The 17,995-nt window shown below is 34.2% G+C and overlaps 1 protein-coding gene across 1 annotated transcript in view; it reads left to right on the top strand.

Moving 5' to 3' along the window:
• The window catches only part of LOC149168983 (phosphoglucomutase, putative / glucose phosphomutase), a 38,412-nt gene that overhangs the window by 12,123 nt on the left and 8,294 nt on the right, over nt 1–17,995 (top strand). Inside the window, 5 exon segments of the mRNA XM_089427000.1 lie at nt 1,240–1,362; nt 1,364–1,757; nt 3,945–4,022; nt 4,025–4,143; nt 4,253–4,407. Of these exon segments, the coding sequence (XP_089283126.1) occupies nt 1,240–1,362; nt 1,364–1,757; nt 3,945–4,022; nt 4,025–4,143; nt 4,253–4,407 (869 nt within the window).

Here is a 17,995-nt window from a genome sequence, read left to right as displayed (position 1 = left end):
AAGCTGGAAATGCAGGATTCGATCCAGAAATGGTTCATAAAATGCAGTGAGCGTCGTATCCTATGGTGTAGAATTTTTATTTTAACCATGTGGTATATTTGGAAATGGCGCAACCATTGCGTCTTCGAGAGCTCGAAAATTTCATTTGCTAAAACTTTGGATTCTATCTCTGTTTGTTTGGAATCTCTTCCTCAGAAGAAAATCAAGTACCAGAACAATTGCCCAGACAGGTCATCTTCTGTACAGCTTTCTCAGCCGACCGCATACTTCGACGGGGCCGCACAAAAGGGACAATGTGGTTGTGGTTTCCACATCAAGATAAATGAATCTTCTCAATTTTCTTCATTCTGGCACGGAGGTCATGGCTCCAACAATTTGGCTGAAGCCTTAGCTCTCTCAGGGCTTTTAAAATTTTGTATTTTGCTAGACATACAGCAGGTGGCTATCTATGGAGATTCGAAGTTATTGGTTGATTCGGTAAACAGGAGAAATACCATTTTGGCGTAGCCCCTGACCGGTTGGAGAGACAGGATCAACTACTACTGGAGCCGCATGGTGAATAGCACTATTTAGCACATCAGCGGGGACAAAAATTCTACAATCGATGCACTTTCGAAAATGGGTCTTTCCTCCTCACCTGGATTCTGGCATCTTGAGATAGTTTCGGATGGATCCACTTTTCAGATCCAAGATTTTGTTTTACCAGACTTTTAGTGCTCTGTTTTGGAATTTAGCCACACCAGATGATATGTTCTCTCTATAATCATGTTTCTCTCTGTACTTTTACATAGATTTGATAGCAGATAGTTTTTATGGCTACTTAGATATTATGTTTTCTCTATAGAACATAGGAATTTTTGAGTCTACGCGGCAAACAGATCAGATTTAGAACTATTGGATGTATTTCAGCAAATTTTGGACTTTTATATTCCTCATATAATATATTAAGCTTTTTTTCTCTCCCAAAAAAATATATATATAAAGTTTTTCCAATACAAATTTAAATGTTAAGAACATGATTTTTTTCCCAATATAATTTATTAAATTTAATTAATTACAAATAAATATAATAAAATCAAAAAAATTTGGTTAGACGTATCCCACATATTACATAATGCTATTTTTGGTATGTTGAAATTAATTTTGATTTACCATTTTAAAATCTTTTATATTTTGGTATCCTGAAATTAATTTTGAACTGATGGTCTCAATCTTCTATGTTTGGTGTTTTTTTGGCAGATTGTAGTGAATGCAGGCAATGGGTCTGGTGGGTTTTTCGCATGGGATGTACTGGAAAAGCTTGGAGCAGATGTAAGTGGCAGCCTCCACCTCGAACCAGACGGCATGTTTCCAAACCACATTTCCAAACCCTGAAGACAAAGTGGCCATGGCTGTTTCATCTGCTGCTGTGTTGAAACACAAAGCACAACTGGGTATTGTATTTGACACAGATGTTGATAGAAGTGGGGTGGTCGACCAAAATGGAAAGCCCATCAATGGCGACAGGCTGATTGCACTCATGGCTGCAATCATTCTGAAGGAGCATCCGGGATCAGCAATTGTAACAGACGCGAGGACAAGTGAAGGCCTCACTCAATTCATCACTCGCAGGGGTGGGCAGCATTGCCTGTACAGAGTGGGATACAGGAATGTGATCCAGAAAGGAATTAATCTCAATCAACAAGGCGTTGAAACACATCTCATGATGGAGACCACTGGACATGGAGCTGTACAGGAGAACCATTTTCTGGATGATGGTCAGGCCTCCTCCTCACTTTTGCTTTCACTGTTGTGTTTCATGAATTCTTTTTAGTAAATCGTGTTCAATTCAGAACACACAGCACTAAATTATTTTTTTTGGTTAAGTAAATCATGTTCAATTCAGAATATAGAGCATTCACTTTTATTGAAAAATTATCATCTAATAAAATTAGCTCCTATAAATTACTTTTAGTTTGGGACATTAAAATATTATTTTATTTCTTTTTTTATTTAGAAGAATTAGACTCAATTGGTCGCTCATTCTCTCTTCTTTAACATTATTCCTTAAATTATATTCTTTATTTAATTTAATTATTATTTTCAATTAATAGATATTATTTATTATTAATTTTTATTTTTATTTTGAATGCCTTTTCAATTAATCACATCATTAAATTGAAGTCGAGTTCTGAAACTATTTAATATGGTTCATGTTAAAGATTTAAAAAAAACAAATATTAACCAAATTACCATTTCATTTTTTTATTCTGTTTTATACTTTTAATTATTTAATTTTTAATTAATTCTTATTTTAAATCATTAATTTTCAAATTTAATCTATTTACTAATTTTCAAATTTAATCTATTTGCTAATTTTTATATTATTTTGTTAATTAAATTATTAAAAATAAATAAATGAAATTTCAATTAATTCTTATTTTATTTTATTTTTAATTTTAATAATTAATTATTATTAAATTTCTTTTTTCAATTCTTAATTCTTATTTTATTTTAATTTATTATTACTTGAATTAATTTTGTTTTTATTGTTGATTTTCATTCATTTTTATTTTCCATTAATATATATAATTATTAATATTTTTTAGTTTGGACTAATTCATTTTTAATTAATTATTATTTTATGTTTATTATTCAATTTTTAATTGGGAATTTGATCCAATACAAATTATTATTATTATTATTATTTTATTTTTAATTAATTTAATTTGACTTAAATTCCTTAAATATCAATTTAGTCAAATCTAGGGTTTCACTTACCAATAAATTTAATAATTTGACCTTGACCAAATTTATTCTCTGTAAGTTAACCTAACACATATTTTTGTTCCTTTTATCCTATAAAAAAGTTCCTTAATACTAATTTATTCACAAAAACTCTTTTGAATGGATAAAAAGCATTACATAGTTCACTTCCAAAAATCTCCAACAACAAACACTGTAATAACTACAAAAATATCTGATCACTTACTCATGGGATTTTTGAGTTAGACTCTGAAGCTTTGACTCTAGATTTACAAATCTTGTGAGTGAACCAAATTTTAACCTATCTAACCAAATGAAAAATCTAACACAAAATATAAACCATATACTCAACCCATTACACATTCAGAAGAGTCTAGACTATAGTCTACTACAAAAATAATATGAATTTAAAAACTTTAAAGTTTAAACTTTAGTTCACAAACCTACCAACTTAATCGTGCTCAATCATTATGGCATTTGGTTTCTAAGTCCTTTCTCAACATATTCTCCGGTAAATCATCACTTTCGAGCTTTGTTGAAGCTTGTATGTAATTAGAGGTAGATTAGTAAAGCCATCTCGTTATTATTATAATAAAAAAGCATTGTTATGGTTAATATTTAATTTTTTTTTCCTGATTACTTATATTACAAAATTTATTTTGAATAAAAATAATATTTTCTAATTAATTTTTTTTTTAATAAAAGAATAAAAAATATCAAAGTACTTGTGATTCAATAAATAAATAAAAAATATTTAAAAAAGAACTTTTCTTACATTTTTATGAGAAATAAAAAATATTTTTAAAGACTTTTTTTTATATCTATAACTATTGCGATGTCTCGTATCTCAAGAATTGTACCCAACCTCCATAAATATGCATCCTTGCTACCATGCAAAGTATTTAACACAAATATATATTTAAAAATAAAAGTAAAAAATATTTACAAAAACTTTTCTCATACCTACGACTATTGAGAGATGTCCTATATCCAAAGAGCTGTACCCAACCTCCATTACTGCTATGCAAAATACTTGACACAAATATATATTTAAAAAAAATGGGAACTTTCAAATAAAATGCTAATACAGCTTATTTATTAATTGATTTCGGTATTCACATTAATATATCAACGTAAGAAAAGTTTTTAGTCTTCAAAATATATACATCTAATTATGACCATGTTGTTCTACTGAGCAGGGGCATATTCGGCTGTGAAAATCGTCATAGAGATGGTTCGCATGACACTGAGAGGATCAAGTGGAGACATTGGTTCACTAATAAAGATCTGGAGGAACCTAAGGAAAACATTGAGATGAGAGTGAACATTCTCTCAAAACCAAAAGATGCAAAGCAACGTGGTTTAGAGACCGTAGAAGCTTTTAGAAAGTCTATATTGGTAAGTTGAAATTTAGATTATCCATAATAATTAGACATTTGGAATATATATCTTATTGCTTGAAAATGAACACAAGTTGTATTTTGCTAACAACTTACTTTGTGTGTAGGATGGCCACATTCCGGGATGGAAATTGGACTCATGTGGAGAAAATTGTTGGATCACCGATGGTTGTCTTGTGGATTTTGATGACACATCAGCTCTAGGATGGAGCCAAAATGAGATATATGGGGCCCCACCCGAAATTGATGCTCATATGTATAGGTAATTATCATCATCTTTACCTTATTTTACTAATAAGATGGAAAAAATGAATGCTAAGAAGATTGTGACGCATTAAAATATTCCATATCAAAATAATAATTCACAAAAGCATGTTAAAAAAGTTAATAATTAATAAAATTATATTGATGATTCAATAAATAAATGATTTGAAAACTTTAAAATTAGTTAGTATGTTATATATTAAAAGTTATTTTATATAACACTTTCTCTTTTTTTTTTTTGGTATTATTTTGCATTGGAAGGTGTTATTTATTGTTTTAATCCAATTTTTAAGGTCTATTATCAAGATGGGGTTACAATTTTTTTTTTCCAATTTTATCGAAACTCAAAACAAATACTACTATTGTGTTCAAATCGTCGATACTTTTTTAGGAATATAAATTTTGTTTCAATCCGACTCTCATATTGAAATGTATGTCCATTAGAAGTTTGACTAATTATATTACGCCACATTAGCAAAGGACCTTCATGTGTGTCTACGTGGCTCTACCACATCAACCCAAATAGTCCCACATGATTTGTTGACCCAACATGGCATCCACATTGCCAAAGTCATGTCTTTATCGTGCTTTCCACCTCAACCCAAACTTGCAGGTCCCACCAGGCCCAATACCTTCGTGTTATGTGGCAACTCCACATTATGTCTAGCTCAAAGGAGATTTGGGGCACATCTTACTACCATTGTTGACATGCCCAACTCTCTCGAATACATTGATCCAGGTGGATGTTGGTGGCCACCCACTTATCCCACTTGGACCCCCACAATTGTCTCTTTCAATTTTTCAGTTTCCATAATTGTAGCAAAATTTACTATTTTTAGCAATTTTTCGGGTCCTAAACTTCTAGAGCCATTTTGAGGCCCTAAACGACATTTTTTTGGAAAACTAAGAGCCATTTGAAGGCCCCAATGTTATAGTCCTCGGATAGATCTTTCTAACGAGCTACTGTAAGCGCCAAAAAAAGATCGGGTGCCAAATTTACGACCCCGGGAAGTTGATGTACCAACTTACCCAAAACGGGGCTCACAATTTGGCGTTTCATCTTCTAGGGTTAGGTTTTGGGATGTTAAGGGTTTTCCATTGTTTCTCAACAATAAATAGGCCTTCGAGCCTCATTGCAACACAGTTCAGAGACATGTAGCCACCACATCTCTTCTCAGAGATAAGCTACCATCGCCCTAGTTGTTTATTTCCATTTTTTGTTTGTAAGCATATCTCATTATTTTACATTAATGAAATGAAGTATTATTTCCGCTGCATCTTTGTGTTTGTGGTTATCTATATAATTTGTTGTGTTCCTGTTTAAATTCGGATCATACTTGAATCACTTGTCTACCTCGTGGAAAATTTGTCTCAGCAAACATCCATGGCCCCACAAGGGTGTGCATCACTTGCCACCCCTAGACCTTGGATTCCCTAGATCACACTCAAGCTTAATGGAAAATTCGGTTTTGGCCCCATCCAAGACATTTCTTGTGTTCACAACTCCACTGCCATCAGATGCTTCAAATTCCATATGTAGCTTCTACTTACAGTGAAATTTTGCCTTGTACAAGTGTTCCACCCATGTTGGGCCCACACTGAATCTCCAACTCCTCCAAAACTTAATCTGGCCCTGGATGCATCTGGGCCTTCCCATTTACTCTTTCCTTGCTAACCTCTAAACCTCCCATATCCTAGATTAAAACAAACGTAAAGTAGTGTGCATCCCACATGAGGTGGTCCCCATGCAAAAATGAAAAGGGAAGTTATCTGGCCAAAAGGATATACATGTTTCCTAGGGATTGGACAACCCTTGCCACCCCCGGATGTCTTGACCCCAAAATTCCAGGCAAAATATTTTTCAAGAGACTTTGAACCACTTGCAAGAGATTATTGTCTTGACCACTCGAATACCCAAATATGGTTCATGCTTTGAGAAAGGTATCTAGCACAGATACAAACTACGCTTGAGAAGGAAATCCTCTCGGATATGAAGGCAATTGAGAAGTAAATCTGGTCCCGAATGTGATATGTTAGAAAAGGCCAATATGGTCTAGAAGAGACCTGGATTTATGTTGAAGCTTTGCAAGAAAGGAAATTTAATGGAAGCCTAGGGAATTACAGGAGTCCCATTATACTAAGGGAAACTGCCCAAAACTCCATATTTTTAAAGGAGATGGCCAAGTCCTGAGAAACAAGCCATCAAAGATACTAGACTGTGCCCAGAAGAGCTCAAGGTACCAACAGATCTTATCTTCCATAGATTCTAAGAAAAATGAAGGAAATTCCTCCAAAGGCCAAATTGCATAAGAAAGCTACCAATTATGCTTTGGTTAGTGAATGTCAAGATATCACAACAATGTATGAGTGTGCATAAACCATAGAATCATTACATCCCTCTTTAACCAAGTAATCATCAGCAATAGTTGAATCCTCACTTATCATACAACACATAGTTACCTTCTTATCATGTGAGATAGGATTCCTTCGTTCATTAGCAAGAAGACATATATGTTTATATGATTACTCAAGAGCACTATAGGCCATGTTTGTAATAGCATGAATCTCATGCCATGAGGATGATTATAATTATTAGTTACATCAATATATATAAGTATGCATAAACTCATAGAATTCATCACAAAATTCATAAACTAAGTGACCCTAAACTCTAGCCAGACATTCATCTAACACACAACATATAACTTGAACTCCTAATAAGTAACATAACTTGCAATCATGGTTATGCTAGTGAGCTACCTAGACTTATAAACATATTATATAAATAATAACTTATGAGATAACAAGTTAGTCCTAAGTGATTTTCGAACCACCACTCATAAGCATATTAGACATCCTGCAATTCACTAAGAAGGAAGTAACCACATAACTCAAGTAACTCATTATCACCATAGATATACAAGCTATCTAGTCAACCATGAATAGATAGTGAAGAAAGCATTCTTTCATAGATGATACAAGATTAATGATTAATCATAAGCATAATAAGGGATATCATAGGCTATAGTCGAACATGCATAACCAAGTATACTTATTTTTGTGTGTTAACTTGACCAACAACTAAAGGATGGACTTCCACTCTCCTCTTAACCATAGGTCAACTACATTACAACTAACCACAACCGAACTAGATCTAGGGTCTAAGGAAATGCTTACACAAGGGGTATTTTCACACCAATGGTTTGGGAATGTTCTCAGGAGATGGATTCCATTGTTTCAGTGATTCACTAGCTCAATAGAAAACACTTAGTAGTTCATTCATTGACTGAGTTTCACCCTAGCCATCCAAGCTTAGACAAGGAATTTAGTAGTTATAAACAAAGCCACATAGATTATCACCTAAGGTCACAAAGTGCAAGTGATCAATTTAATGGAAAATATCAAAATACAAAGGAATACGAGTCAACCATGGACGACCACTTGAATCTCAGAGCATCGAGTGCACTGCTTCCTCCTTCTCCCCCATTATGTGTGTAAACCTATCATTCTCTACATCCGCTCATGTATTTTGGAGAGTTTGAATTGGATCTTTAGTGTATTGTATCCTCCATCATTGAGAGGGAGAGGGAAATGGGCATTTACCACCCTTCCATTGCCCCAATCCAATCTCATCAAGATTGTCAGTGAAACTCTACCAACTTCATTAAGTCCCGATCATATCACATTAAACCTGTTAGGAAAAATGACTCCCCGAGTATGCAAGCAACATCATAATTTAATTTGACTGGGTATGGGTTGTGACTTTTCAAGCTAGGCAGGAAAGAAAGTGACTTCAAGCATTAAAGGAGCTTTAGGAAAAATAGGTGAACAAGCAAGATTCCCATAGAACAAGGATTCATAAGGTTGTCCTTCCTTCAGTTGTTTAAATTAATTAATTTTAATAATAATTATCAAATATTTAATCAAATCTTTGGCTAGTCATGGATTTCCCCCACATTGGTATGAAAATCACATTTATTATTACAAAGAGTAGGGGTAAAAATAGGTGATGTTACAAACCATACCCCCTTGAAGGAGCATCTTCCTCCATGTTCTATAATAGAGAATAGAAATAAAAATTGAGCTTTATATCCATAGCGTTCATATCAGTGACATTTTCCATGTCCTAAACTATCATATCTGACCATGTTGTCCATTATCTTTAATGCTTTCTCAGGGAATATATTTAGCTCATTTATTCCTGGCACACACCCAATGCATTTCTAACCCCAATTAGTATGCACATGACTCATTGAAAACCAATTTACTTAGGTTTCCTCTACCTTGCAATCACACACCTTCCAAGTTTAGGTATCCCTTTCTCTGCCTCCCCAATCCCTCGGGAAGCCCATTCCTTAGCAAGGCTTCCTCCCACAAGAAGAGTCTTGATGGAGTCCCATAGCCAAGGCGTCCCTCTCGCTTTCTCTAATACACAACACATTTATTATATAATATATCATGGGAATCAATGTGTATCATAATGTTCCAGTGTCACCATAATGGCCTTGTTCCTAAGGTCTTCAGTTCCATTATGCTTTCGCTACATCACTTTGATATTACCTCGTTGATATTGTTATGATATTGCTTGTGATCAACATCATATATCTATGTTGGATAATTCAACAACTCACCTATATCATAAGCATGCAATTCTTATGAGATTAAGCATAAAAAAATTAAATCAAATTAAACCACAATTTGCAATAACAAGTTCTTTAAATTGGTACTTATATTTATGGTTATTCTTCTCGTTCTTATCTTCATAAGTAATAAGTCCATCTTTGTATTCAATAAACAATTCCATATTCACTCCAACTCCATATTTATCGAATAATCACCCCAATGCTCACATCCCAGTGACTGTGGGGAATATTTCTTCTCCCACCAGTTACTCACCCCTCCAAGCCTAGGCAACCCCCATTCTAGGCAATCTACCTGTCCAGGGGTTTTCCTTGCATGGAATCCCATCAGCTCCTCACCTTTACAAGCCTAGGAAACTCCCATTTCAGGCAATCTACATGTCCAAAATTTTTCCTGCATGGCCCCCCATCAGCTACTCACCTTTAGGGGCTCAAGAAACCCCCATTATAGGTAGTCTACCTATCCATAGGTGTTCTTTCATGGGTCCCCATCATCTATTCACCCTTACGGGCCCAGGAAACCCCCCATTTTGGGTAGTCTACCTATACAATTTATTGCGTGGGGTAATCATTAGAGTCTTACAGCCAAGTGTCAGCCTGACATGCTCTAATGTAATGTACATGGAGCCTTATGGTCAAGTAACGGTATGGTGTGCTCCACTACACTACTCATAAAGTTTTATAGTCAAGGTATTGGTTATGAATTTCTCCCATGAGATAAACAAAGTGACACATGGCTACAATTCCATCATGAAAATATTCTTCCTAAACTCCATGCTCCATCATTTCACCTGTGTCACAACATTTAGTTTTCCATGAGATATACTAAAAAAAAATCAAATTAGAAATTTCAATTTCCTAACTTTGCTTCATTCAGAAGAAAAATATCATAATTATGAGACTTCTAGTCATGCTATTGGTTTCCTTGCAGACAGTGTTATTCTATCATGATGGATTTTATATCACACCCTATTCCATAATTTTTTCTGAAATTCAGTCTTTTAATTAGCCAAAAAATTGTTAGTACTCATGCATACGATCTTTTTATTGTAAGATTTACATCACTTTGATGTGATCTTAGAATTATTTCATCTATAAAAATTCTATTAGTCAATCCAATTTCAATTAGATTGAAATGAATCTATCACATCATCATATGTGTGCATCACACATTAATTCCAAGCATTTCATAATGTAGTCAAACACTTATTCCAACAAACCAATGAGTCAAAAATGAGAAGCGAATATCTTAAATTAATGACTAATTTAGTTATCCATTTCATTTAGCATTCATTACAAAATTCATTGCAATATTTTCACGGTGAAGGCTTCCTGCCTTAACTAGACCCCTTCTTGGGCGTCCATGCAATACATGCATTAAATTTGAAAGAAAAGATATAAATCTCTACAGAAAGGAACTCTTATCCAACTCCTTTCCTTTACTTTTTTACCTTGGCTTACTACTTGCCTCACTCACTTGATTACCATTACAAACACTTTAAGCTAAAGCCTTTTTAAGGAGTGTAGTTGGGTTGTAGCATTCTTGTTGTTGCAATATTCAACAACCCCGGAAATGTCATTAGCCTCAAATTTTAGCCATAAGTCTATCCATTCAACTAATTTCAAGTTTCAATGATATTCCATAAAGTCTTTGCATTACATATCCAATTCATGTCTTCATCCATGCACCAAAATCTGTGCATATTCATTTTGAAAAGCATGTGTCATACATGCACACATTCCATGCTATTCAGATGTTATTATTTTTAGAGTCAACTTTCAATATCTATTATTTTCAAATATTCATTTACCTGACCAAGCTCATAAGACCAAGCATATCATATACATTCTACTAGTGGTAGTTAACAAGAAGAGACCATTTTTGCACCCTTATTCAATGGATATTCCAAATGATATGACATCCATTAATTAACTTCACTATGTTACCCAAAACATGACAAGTATAATTTTTTGTTTTCATACCATTTACACAATAATAATATTTTAAGAGTTAAATAAATTATCTTCCTACTATGATAGTTCTCAACAAATGACCTTTCAAATGTAATGGCATCGCAACACCTTTATCTCATTTTCTGATTTTTCACATTCTCATAAATATAAAATATATTTTAGCTAAGAACAATTTTAGTTAAGGGAACTTCCTTCTTATAACATTTTTACAACTATGGAATTTCTTTCCAATCCGTCCATGTGAACCCAGTGATGCCTTCTTGATTGATCCTTTATCCTCTTCTTCCCTCTAATGTAGATTATCACATGCAGAAAATATAATCAAGAGTATTGAACTTCTAGTTGGGTTTTATTCAACTCTTCTACATGAGCTTCTTTCCTTCCCTTTCCCACACTTAACAAACAAAACCAAGACCAAATGAAGAAGGAAAGAAAAATGAAAAACAAAGAAAAACAACGGCAACACATGATAGGCAACAAAAAGGTCCATGGCCATGTTCAAAGTCAACAAAACAAAAATAGTAGCCAATTACACATGAGGAATTGCAAAACATCTCAATTCACAACACATCTAACATTCTATATTTACTTCAACAAGAACACTTAGTACATGCACAAAATTTTAATCAAAGTCTTCCCAAACAACTTCAAGATCCCAACAATGTTATAAACAATTCAAGAGGACTTTTCAATATTTCACAGAGCTTGAGGGGATGCCCCTTCATCTATCTTCCTCTTTGAGTTACTTCCTTCAATATTGTTCGTTGTTTGTTCATGTCTCTAGAGATTACATGGGTTATCCTTCTTTTGTTCTTTGTAAGGGCATGCATAGATTATATGTTCTCCTCCATAACCCCAACATGTCAATTTCCATATTTTCTCCCCAACCTCAAGAGGTTTCTTTCTATTCTTATCAATATGGCACTCTTCTACATATCAAGAGGTTGATCCATGTTGCAACGAACCTTGCATGTATGGTAGATGTTCTAGTAGCATTTTGTTTAGATTTTCTTGTTCTTCTTTTTTTCTAATGAGTATTTTATTCTCTACTTTGCAACTCTTCAATTTAGTTCTCAAGCTCCTAAGGATATTGTATGCATTAGGGTAACCTTCCTCTTCTTTCTCGGGGTGGATTTTCCCCATACCGTGCTACACCATACTATTTTCCATTCCTATATTTCTTGTTGCAAGTTGCATCTTTATATGTGTTGTCACTCACACACAATTGTTATTTATGTTAAGCATAATCATATTAATTCATTACCTTTTTATGCTAACACTAAACATGATGATCTAAAGTATGTTGACCTGATGTTGTTCACACATATAAAACACATGTCAACCACATATTCCAAGAAGCCAAATGACATATTAGCATGCTAGTAACCATGTCAATATCAAGTTTAAAATCATATTTTCATCAATGTTATCAATCACATTAGTTGTAAATCAAAAGAAAATTAATACATGAATTCATAAAATTGTATTAAATTTTGCCCATGAGCCTTCTCAGATCTAGTGTTGAACCTTTGCTCAATATAGTGTATTTTTGGCCCTCCAAGCCTAGCATTTGAACCTACACTCTAATACCACATTATAACACTCCATCCCACCCCCTTGTAGTATCTAAGGTTGCAAGAGGTGTTACTTAATTCTCTAATCCAACCTCCAAGGTTGTTTATGAAGATGGGTTTACAAGAATCATGTTTCTCCAACTTCATCAAAACTCATAGAAAATACTATCATCATGTTAAGCTAGTTGAGAGATTTCTGGAAACATAAATTTTGTCTCAATTTGACTCTCGGATTGAAAGTTATGCCAATTCGAAGTTTGACTAATTATATTGTGCCACATTAGCAAGGGGCCTTCACGTGTGTCCCATGTGGCTCTGCCATATCACCCTGAATAGTCCACATCACTTGTGGACCCTACGTGGCATCCATATGGTCCATGTAGTGTCTCTTTGATGCTTTCCACCTCAACCCAAACTCACAAGTCCCACCAGGTCCAACCCCTTCATATTATGTGACAACTCTATGTTATATCTAGCTCCAAGGAGATCCAAGGTGCATGTTCTACTACCATCATCAACATGCCTTAGTTTCCCTGATACTTGGATCTCTTTTCTACTTGATGCAATATCCAACCCAATGAACATTTGGGCCTCCACAAGGGTGTGCATCACTTGCCATCCTTGGATCCTGAATTCCTTGGACCATATTCAAGCACAATGGAAAATATGTTTCTATCCCCATCCACCATCATCAGATGCTCCAAATTCCAGATGCAACTTCTACTGACAGAAAAATATGGCCTCATGCAAGTGTTCCACCCATGCATGACCCCCAATGGATTTCCATCACCTCCAAAATTCAATCTAACCCCAAATTCATTTGGGCTTTCTCGTTTACTCTTTCCTCGTTCAACCTTGAATCTTTGGGATGCAAATTAAAATGAATGTAAATCATTGTGGGTCCCACGTGAGGTGGTCCCCACAAGATAGGGAAAAAGGAATTTATCTGGTCATAAGGATATCTAGGTTTCTTGGGGGTTCGACAACCCTTACCGCACTCGAATGTCCTGAGCCTTAGATTCCACACAAAATCCAATCCAAGAGATTTTGGACCACTTGTAAGAGATTATTTTTTTGACCGCTTGGTTTCCTGGATACAATTCTCTCTTTGAGAAAGGTATCTAGCTCAGATACAAATTGCACTTGAGAAGGCAATATGCCTAAATATGAAGATAATTGAGAAGGAAATTCGGTCCCAGATGTGATCTGCTAAAAAAATTCAATCCAGTCCGAAAGAGACTTATATTTCTGATAAATCTTTGTAAAACAAGAAATTCAATTGTAGTCTGTGGAATTATAGGAGTCCCATAATACTAAGAGAAACTTCCCAGAACTCCAGATTTGCAAATCCAATTTCCAATTCCTAAGAAAAAAACCATCATAGATATTATACTATGCCTAGAAGAGGTCAAAGGTACTAATAGAGCTTATTTTCCATAGATTCTAAGCAAAGGAAAGTAAATGGATCCAAAGGTGAGATTGCACAAGAAATCTACAGACTACCCTTTGGTCAGTGAATATCAAGATATTACAACAACGTACAAGTGTGCACAAACAATAGAATCATTACATCCCTCTTTAACCAAGTAGCCATCAACAATAGTTGAATCCTCACTTATCATGCACCATGTTGTTACCTTCTTATCATGTGAGATAAGATTCATTCATTCATTAGCAATAAGACATACATGTTTATATGATTACTCAGGAGGACTAGAGGCCATGTTTGTAATAGCATGTATCTCATACCATTAGGCTTATTACAATTCTTAGTTACATCAATATATTTATAAGTATGCATAAACTCATAGAATTGATCACAACATTCATAAACCAATTTATCCTCAACTCTAACTAGAAATTCATCTAACACACAACATATAACTTGAACTCCTAATAAGTAAGATAAATCACAAACATGGTTATGGAAGTGAACTACCCAGACTCATAAACATATATGATAACTAAGAACATATGAGATAACAGGTTAGTCCTGAGTGATTTTCAGACCACCAATCATAAGCATATCAACAACTTGCATTTCACTAAGAATGAAGTAACCACATTACTCAAGCAGCTCATTATCACCATAGATATACAAGCTAGCTGGTCAAACACGAATATATATTGAATCATGCATTCTTTCGTAGATGATATAGGATTAATCATTAGCACAATAGGGGATATCATAGCCTACAGTCCAATATGCATAACCAAGTATACTTATATGTTTGTATTAATTTTACCAACAACTAAAGGAAGGTCTTTCACTTTCCACCCAACCAGAGGATAGTTACGTTACAACCTTTCTTGTAGCTAACCTCCCTTTAGTTGGATCTAGGGTTTTAGTAAATTCTGCATAGGGGGGAGCTTCACACCAATGGATTGGATATGTTCTCAGGATATTAGCGGTCCATTCATTCACTGAGTTTCACCTAGGCCCCCAAGCCTAGACAAGGAATTCATTGGTTATAAACACAACCACACATATTATCACCCAGGGTCACATAGTGTAAGCAATAAGTTCAATGGAAAATATCATAAAACAGAGGAATATGTGCCATCCAAGATCAACTGCTCAAAATCTTATTGAAACTAACGCGTCGCTTCCTCCTTCTCCCCCACTGAGCGTGTATACCTATCATGCTCTATGTCTATTCATGTAGCTAGGAGAGCTTGACTTGGGTCTTCAATGCATTTCCTTCTTGATCAATGAGATCAAGAGAGAAATACGCATCACCTACCCTTCCACCTCCCTAGTATAATATCATCAAGTATTTTAGTGAAAATCTGCCAGAATTATTTAGTCCTAAGCGCATCATATTAAATATGTCAGAAAAATGACTCCCTGAGTATACAAGCAACCTCATCATTTAGTTTGGCTAGGTATGGGTCATGGATTTTCAATGTAGGAGAGAAAAAATGCGGCTTCATGCATTAAAGTGCTTCAAGAAAAACAAGTGAGCAAGCAAGCTTCCCTTAGACCAAGGATTCATAAGGTTGTCCTTTCTTTAGTTGATGGACCATAGAAGCCTCAGTAATTAATTTTAATTAACAAATATTAGATATTTAATCAGAGGTTCGATGAGTCATGGTTTTCTCCGGTATAGCAGTAATAATTATTATTACAAATAAAATGGGTAGAACAAGCTATGTTACATTTTTAAGGGATTTTATAGTTTAGAATCACTACATTGAAATTCAAAAAAATTGACTTGAAATCTATGATTTGTTAAGAATTCATTTTTTATACTGATTAAAATTCAATAATTATAAAATTGACATGAGTGTAGAGACATAAAATCATGCATATATCATCATAGAATTAATTGTGTAGTATCACTAAGGTCTATAACACTCGTCATGCCCTTCAAGGGTCTCTCCCATAATGATTTTCCATCACCATCGATGGATCATGAGGTCGATGGTTAATGGATAGTGCCCATAATCACCTTCCATCACCATTGATGTGTATGATAAAGGGTGAATTTCCTTATCAACCTACCCTAATTGTTATTGGGCAAGTTTGAGGGGAAACATAGTGAAATATCTAAACATTTGGTGCAAAAAATACTATGCACACCTATCTCCTAGTGTCATGTACTGAATTCTAAATTCATATGCAACCGTTGCAACATTGTTTGCACTTGAATAGAACTAGGAATGTTAATTATTTCCTAAACCTATTATGTAAACCTATACATGTTTGTAATAAAGTTTTGGCACAATGCTTGGAAAAATGCTAATTGTTTCCTATACTATTATGGAAAAGAAAATTACCATATGATTTATTCTTGGCACATTTGTATAAATATTTGTACATTTGTTAGGTTAGATTTTTTATATCTTTAGTTACTTGCAAATAATCTTATGCCCCATAGTCCTTAAAAGTATGGCATGATGAATTTCTCCATATCCCCATCCTTGTTGGTTGTACTATCATGTATTTTCCTTATTTTGATGATAAATGGAAAAGCTTCAATGCTATGTCTCTAATGGGCCTTGGAATAGCAACAATTATATTATTTTTCTTAGCTCAATACTTTAAATGTCAAACTTTGGTTCATACAAACTTGACAGGTACTAGGCACTATATATGTACATCCCACACATCCATATATCTACAAGTAGAGGCTCTTTTATCCAATGACCACTTTAAATTCTTAAACAGTAAGGGACAGTGAAAGCTAACAACTACTAAATCAATCACAAAAACAAAACATGAGATTCGAGTGCAAGAAAAGTTGTGAAAGGAAAGGACTACAACACAAATTCAAAGGACCAAGAAACTCAGTGACCAATCCATGTGCATCCTATTAGTGTAAAACTACAATACAAGAAGCAGAATGCAAAGCTACAAAACTAGGTGAGTTTAAATGAGTCATTGGGTCAAAATCAAGAGATAATCATGCTAAAAGGTAAAGTTGCAATTACCTATGAGAACTAAAGGAAAACAAGCAAATCATACTTGTAATATATTATATTGCAAAAGTTGAAATGAAGTGTAGGGAAGTAAGTTAATCCCTTATGAAATGAAAATGAAGTCATTTGTTGTCCAATACACTCCTTTAATGCTTATAAAAGGTTACAAATTAAGTAAGGTAAATTTGGAAACAATGCCACAAGAAACTATGTGTTGTTGTAGGAAATTATATAGGCATGCAAAAATTGCTACATGAAACTTATAGAAATTATGGCATAGATTTGCAACTGCTCATGAAGTTTTAATAAAAATCACAAGACACAAACCTACTCTACTGCTCTGGGGAAGTTAATTCACAATTTAGAATAAAAGGCTCAGACATACAATAAGAAATAACACACAAGCACACAATAGTTTTCCTAGGGAAAGCAATCTGCTAAAAAAATCCCAATGCCTGCTTTCATTAATATGATGAATAGAGATGTATTACAATTGCTTTGCTCAATTGAGCACAACCTACAAGTGAATAACCTATCTCTCTACTCACTGAGAAGCTCTAACCCAAACTTAGTCAATTTTTACCTATGCTTGAGCCCTTATTTCCTTGCGCAATTCTTGAAAAATTAGGCCCCTATTATTCAGGAATTTCTCCAAAATGGATTGTGTAATTCCCAAAGTTTATTATCTAACTACATGCAACACTTTTACACTCAAGACTAGTCTACAAATGATCTTACACTACCTTGGAATCTCCACCACAACTGGGGAAATTTAATTCTGTGCATACACTATTTATTTTGGGTTGATTGATTAGTTAACTGGATGATCACTGACATTGACTAAAGTCCCACTGCACAACTAACCTTCCACTAGTTCCTCCAACAATTCGAACTTGTTTAACCAAAAACAACTTGCGATAACCGACTTTGATTGCTAAAAATTATCAATCACACATGATTAACTGAACTCTAACTC

Source organism: Pinus tabuliformis, chromosome 4_2 (assembly GCF_031772625.1).
Source record: "Pinus tabuliformis cultivar Carrire ecotype Pingquan chromosome 4_2, CPIR1, whole genome shotgun sequence".
NCBI lineage: Eukaryota > Viridiplantae > Streptophyta > Pinopsida > Pinales > Pinaceae > Pinus > Pinus tabuliformis.
Note: the sequence above shows the minus strand (reverse complement) of the source record. Positions and strands in the feature narration are given on the sequence as shown.